General features: G+C 41.0%; 1 protein-coding gene across 1 annotated transcript; it reads left to right on the forward strand.

Moving 5' to 3' along the window:
• Positions 1 to 152: 152 nt before the first annotated feature.
• Positions 153 to 5,639, forward strand: LOC119889550 (transcription initiation factor TFIID subunit 4-like). The gene is made up of 6 exons (XM_038700422.1): positions 153 to 349; positions 435 to 565; positions 754 to 879; positions 1,792 to 1,848; positions 1,946 to 2,068; positions 4,354 to 5,639. The coding sequence occupies exons 1-6, from the start codon at positions 211 to 213 to the stop codon at positions 4,516 to 4,518; spliced, it is 741 nt and encodes a 246-aa protein (XP_038556350.1). The 5' UTR covers positions 153 to 210; the 3' UTR covers positions 4,519 to 5,639.
• The last annotated feature ends 587 nt before the right edge of the window (positions 5,640 to 6,226 follow it).

The following is a 6,226-nucleotide window of genomic DNA, read 5'->3' on the forward strand; positions in this document are numbered from 1 at the left end:
GAACGTGACAAAACCTTGCCAAACAGTGGATCATTTAACAATCTGAGTTAGAGTTAGAGTTTTTCTTCAACAAAATAAATGTCTTAATAGAAAAATAATTCCCAGCCTGTGTGCGACAATCTGGATTCATGGATATTGTCTAGTGATTTGGGTTTGCCTTACTGAATTTACATTTATAGAGATGATGACGACATCAACGACGTGGCCTCCATGGCCGGAGTGAACCTATCAGAGGAAAGTGCTAATATCCTAGCAACCAATTCTGGACTAGTGGGAGCGGTGACACATTCCTGTAAGGACGAGGCTTTTCTCTCCTGTGCCATGCTACAGAGGAGAATGCTGGAGATCGGTGAGACCTACAACATCACTGACAATCCAACATCTGTCCCGCCACCCCCTGAAGTCCCAAGGTGTTTTGCTGTTTTCTCCTCCAGGTAGGAAGTATGGCGTGACAGACCTGGGCGCGGAGGTGGTGACCTATGTCTCCCACGCTACTCAGCAGCGGCTCCAGAACCTACTGGAAAAAGTTTCCCAAGTTGCTCAGCAGAAAAATGTCAATTTCAAGGTTTGTTTACAGCAGCATTATAAAGAGACGAAACACATTAGCGCTACAACATTTTACTGTATTTACAAAGCTGTTTTTAGCATCGAGTTGACAGATGCTCCGAGTCCACATGCATGTGCAATCATTTCTTTCCTGTAGTCTTTTGTTTTTTTCTGGGATAGCATTGTAACACTTTTGTCTGTTGGCAGGAGGATGACAATTATGAGCAGAGCAGTGATGTTCGTGCTCAGCTCAAGTTCTTTGAGCAGCTGGACCAGTTAGAGAAACAAAGGAAGGAGGAGCAGGAGAGAGAGATCCTCCTAAAGGCAGCTAAGGTACTGACAGACATCAAAATTGTATATCTGAAAGCTACTGGTGATATTGTAATTGTATTAAAAGGGAATGTGGTAGCTTTGTGTTGAGGAGTAAGTAAGAGTCAGATACCTGGTGTCAAATAGAGTAATAAAATAAATAGAGAGGTCTTGATGTTTTCACAAATGAATGCCTTTCTGTAATAATACCTGGATTAAATATTCTTTATATGAAATTAAAAAACTTAAGAAACCATGAAAACATGCACTTTCTTGCCTTGAGATATTACATTCAGCAGACATGTCATTGAAGTTATTCTAGGTTTAAACAGACTTTCATCAATTTCAAGCATTTGAAGTTACTTCAAAGCAATCTGTTACTTTTTAATGTTTAAATGAAGTCTAGGTTCATGGATTAATAGAAGCAGGTGTGTAATACATGCTGATTTATTTGGCCTATATTTAGTAGTTCAGTATCCCTCAGCTATTCTCTTCTCCAGAGGTACATTATATTCTATAAAGTTCAACAAAAGGTTGCCTGCAATTGATTTTGACTCACCCTCGGGATACCTGTTAGGATGTAAAACAAACCGCTTCTAACAAATGTACTATGGAGATGAATTTATTTCTAGTAGGTATGTGACATTTGGAATAAAATGATACATGGATTTAATAAATCACCTGGGCATCTCAAAAGAACGGTTGTGCTGTATGAATATTGTTTAACTCGTAATGTAAATATTGAGGGATATTCGGGGGACTTGAGGCTTAGCCAAAACAAGTAGTTGGTGTAGTTTTCCATGTGATAGCAGATATTCATGCAGAATGGACTTAAATTAATTTAATAAACAACACAGTATCCCTAGCCCTGCGCAACCCGGGCTTTCCTTTTTCTTCTGACAACATCATTAATGTGTGTTGCTTCTGGCCTTGCAGTCTCGAGCTCGGCAAGAGGACCCGGAGCAGCTGCGTCTGAAACAGAAGGCAAAAGAGGTAGGATGAGAGGAGGAGTGCTGTCAACTAGTCTCTGTTTCTGTACGTTTATGCACTGTGTGCTTAATTTCCATGTTGGTATGTCTGCGTTGTCCAGATGCAGCAGCAGGAGCTGGCTCAGATGAGACAGAGGGAGGCTAACCTGACGGCCTTGGCAGCTATTGGTCCGAGGAAGAAGAGGAAGATTCTGGACTCTCCATCCTCGTCTGCTGCAGCTGAGGTAACACTAATCGCAGCATCCTCTTCATATAGTGTTATTTAACTGTGATAAAGCCTTTGCCATTTTCACTCTGCAGGGAACATCTCTTTACATTACTTACTTGGCGAGACAAAATGGACTCACACTTCAACAAAAGACACCAAAGTTATAAAGTGAAAATGCCGGTGACAGTTAAAAATCTTCTTTCTTTGTCAGTATACTATAGTGGTTACAGAAATAGCTAATGTTGGCGCTAATAGTTAGTCAGTTCTTCTTGGATTGGATCAGTCAGACAAAGTTGATTTGGGATGAGCTGTGACTCACACCCCGAGAGTAACCTGCTGTCTGTCATCTGGTCTGTTCACATACCTGGAGAAAATTATGTTATGAAGCAGCTCGTTAGATGTGGCAGAGCACCCAAACAAATCAAATTCAAACAAGTCACTAATCACATTCATGAGACAATGTGACAAACCATTACTGCCAATGCTGCAGATGTTGGTTACACTTGGCTCTACCTGCTACGCATCACTGTTATTGGTTGAGTTAATTGATTTCTCATTTGACCACAAACCTCAGTTTGCTCTAGGCTTTTAATTCCCTTAGTGATCCACAATAGCAGAGCCTGTTCTGTGGAATAAGTGTATAAACATTTGCTACAATGAATGGCCCTGGATTCTTTAATTGTTGCTGACAAGAATTGCCATATAAAAAAACAAATGTTTTCTCTCGCTCTAAAAGGTTTTAACACATATTGCTAATAAACAGTTCACATGCATCCATTAGTTTTCTCAACTGCTTAATGCTGTTCAGGATTGTGAAGTCAACAAAATGAAAGTTTCTAGTCCCGTCAAGCTACACACAAATAGGTAACATAAAATTACACAATATATATACAGTTATTTAGAAAGAAAAAATGATTATAATCAGATCGCAGTGTCTGAATCCGCCGCCACAGTCGAAATCTCCTTTAGCTAATAATACTGTACGCCAACTTCCAGGGGTCCAATGTTCAGGGGCTGTCGGGAGTAACACATTAAAAAGTATTACCTGGGGAGAAAGAACATAAGGGAAATCTTAAACCACTGGGCTTTTGTTACAACTAAACAGAAATTGAATACTTACAAATTATGGTCAGAAGAATGGAAACTTAAAACTAGTTTTCCGTTAACACAGAAGGAGAAGCTGCTTCCATAAGCATATAGAAGTTACTCTAACAGACACCCTCTAGCAGGGAGGAGTAGACTGCTTTTGGTTTAATGTTGATCACATCTCTTAATCTAACAGTTGCACATACATTGTGGAAGCTCCCAAATGACCCACTGGCGTGCACTTACTTCCAACACACAGACTAAACTGCTGAAGGGTCAGCCTGGAGTAACACAGGAGAGAGCAGTTCAAAGAAAACAACAAAACACACAGCTCTGTGGCCATAACGGACTATTAGGTACAAAAATGGCTTCAGCCATGAACCTGCTGCAGTGGCTGCAACGTTTTCCTTTGAGGCATTTACGCCTGTCAAAATTACGTCCACAAAAGGTGTTTTTTTTTTTTTGCCACTGGCAGTCTCAGTCTTATACGAGGTGGAAAGGATGTAGTCTGTTTCTGACAGTTTGGCCAGTAACATGCACACCAGAAGCCTGCTGGAGGTCATTTTGTAGGGCTCTGGCAGTGCTCCTCCTGTTCCTCCTTGCACAAAGATAGCGGTCCTGCTGCTGGGTTGATGCCCTTCTATCACCCTTTTCCAGCTCTGTCCAGTTCTTCTGGTGTTACAGTCCGTCTCCTGCTATCTCCTCCATGCTCTTGAGACTGTGCTGGGAGACACAGCAAACCTTCTTGCGACGGCACCTATGGATGTGCCATCCTGGAGGAGCTGGACTACCTGTGCAACCTGAATGGTGGTCTGTGGCCACCACCTGGAAAAACCATTCGCTTTTTTGGGGGTTGTCTTGCGGTTGCCTCTTCAGTGCACATGTTGTCACTTTTATTTGCACCAAAACAAGTGACAATGATTCACAATCGCTAATGCTTCTTAACTGGACAGATTGATATCCCTGACTGACTTGCTGTTATGCTGTGATCAGTGTGAAAAATGGGCCCAGGTTTAAAAATACAGAAATTATACTTTTAAGTGGGATTTTGAATGACTTTTTTAACTTGTAGTGGAATACTTCTACCTTGCTATATTGGTACTTTTACTTAAGTAAAATATCATAATACTTCTCCCACTCCTCTTCGGGTATCACATAACCAGTCCGCCCTCTCACCCTTTCTGTCTCCCTCCCACCTGTCTCCTCATCTTGCAGGGATCAGGAACAGGTCCCTCTCTGTCTGGTGGTGCTGGTTCGTCAGGCTCCAGGCTCACACGGCAGCGCGTCACACGTGTCAATCTCAGGGACCTGCTCTTCTGCTTGGAGAACGAGAGATTTACCAGTCGCTCCCATTTCCTCTACAAGGGCTTTCTCAAATAGGCTTGATGTCAGAGAGGAGAGGAGGGGAGTGAAGTGCGTGGAGAGGCCAACCGCTCCCACCATAGAGAGAGCATAAGAGACTCTTATGAATGAAGAGGAGGAGCTCAGCGACTTGGCACATTTCAAGGTCTTTCATATGCACATGATAACCTGAAATGCAGTGGTAGCCATATCGGATGGCCTCTCCACCTCTCTCCTCTAATGCCTGTTTTCTTATAGAGCAGTCATGGACTAATTTTCCCTGAACTTCTTTTTCAAGAACGTGCAAAAATGAATGACATGTTTTATGAGGAATGGTTTTTGTATGAACAAATGAGTTATTGTACAATTATGCACTGTCCACAGTAGTTTATTGTCTGATTATATGTGTGTGCGTTAGACTTTAAAGAAATGGAAATCACCACATTTGTTTTACACCAACTAATTTTATTGAATAATGATTTTTTTGTTTTGTCAACTGAATTAGTTTGAACTCCAAACTGTGTAACCTACTGAGTTGCCTTCCTAACGATGAATAAGCCATATAGCTACCCCAAAGCAATTAACCCTTCTGTAACTCATGATGCAGTAGCTCGCTCTGTATCTGTCATCTCCATTACTTTATTTGACTTTCCCCCCCAGCATATTTATTTACTAAACTCAAGCTTAAATTAATGTTTAGTTATTTATTTAATGTGACACCTCAGTTGTTTCTTAAATTCAAAACAAAATTTACATTCATAGGCTACTTTTTAAAATCAGTTTTGGCATTTTTTGGGGGGGTATAGTTTTCAGTGTGTGAAGAGAGGTGTTTGTTTTTTTATCTGATAAAAAATTTGTTTGACATGTATTGGTTTCTAAAACTTAAACAGAAGGCTTTTAACCTGTATTGCTCTACCAAACATACATCTACCGGAAACTGATTTCTATTTTTGTAGCTGCCACCAACACACATATTTTTACTCTTTTAATAGTTACTGACAGTGTCCTCCAACTTAAGAAACTGGAGTTTCTTCCTGTATATTTGTACATGTTACACCTAAAGTTTTACACGCAGTTTTGTATAGAATTGAGAATTTACCCATACTACATAAAGAAACATTTTCTCTATTGAAAAGTTGGAATAAATGATTTTACAGTAACTCGTTTGGTTTGGCATCTGTCATCAACAGTTTTTTTTGTATTTTATTGTGTTGCACTAGGGGGCAGCATTGCATTATTAGAACATATAGATGTGTGCTGCATGTGGTACTGGGGGTATTGAGGCATTGTACATGAAAGAGCTGAACACCTTTAATTCCATTTTTACGCTACCTGTTCACAGATCGTTCCACTTAATCCTCTAACATCTGTAAAGCCACATGTTGTACACAATGCGGGTGTGTCCCCTGGGTTTATATAGGCGTCTATTGAGGGCAACTCCCAGGAGCGTAACACACAGCTCTCAACTTAGACTGAAAAACACACTCACACACAGTCTGCTACCAGTCTGTGCTGTTCTTTGTTGGGCTGTCTTGTATGAGTCCGTCTCAGTTATCAGCCCAACACACGGTGGTAACAGCTGCAACATCAGCTGCTAACATTCACCACAACCATGGGCTGGAAATAATTAGTCCATTCTGCCACTGGGACAGTAGCCTGATGTTGCAATGATTGGGAGCAGCTTTCGTATCTGCGCCGACCAAAGAGAAACAATAAGTGTATATTTGGAGCTATCAGTGGTGATGAG

Source organism: Micropterus salmoides, unplaced genomic scaffold (genome assembly GCF_014851395.1).
Source record: "Micropterus salmoides isolate LMB-PRFRI ecotype aquatic unplaced genomic scaffold, ASM1485139v1 Ms_hic_scaffold_536, whole genome shotgun sequence".
Lineage (NCBI taxonomy): Eukaryota > Metazoa > Chordata > Actinopteri > Centrarchiformes > Centrarchidae > Micropterus > Micropterus salmoides.

Coding starts and splice junctions, on each gene's coding strand:
- LOC119889550 (XM_038700422.1), top strand. CDS start 211: ATGGCCGGAGTGAACCTATCAGAGGAAAGTGCTAATATCCTAGCAACC. Junction 566..753: donor AGAAAAATGTCAATTTCAAG/GTTTGTTTACAG, acceptor GTCTGTTGGCAG/GAGGATGACAATTATGAGCA. Junction 1,849..1,945: donor TGAAACAGAAGGCAAAAGAG/GTAGGATGAGAG, acceptor TGCGTTGTCCAG/ATGCAGCAGCAGGAGCTGGC.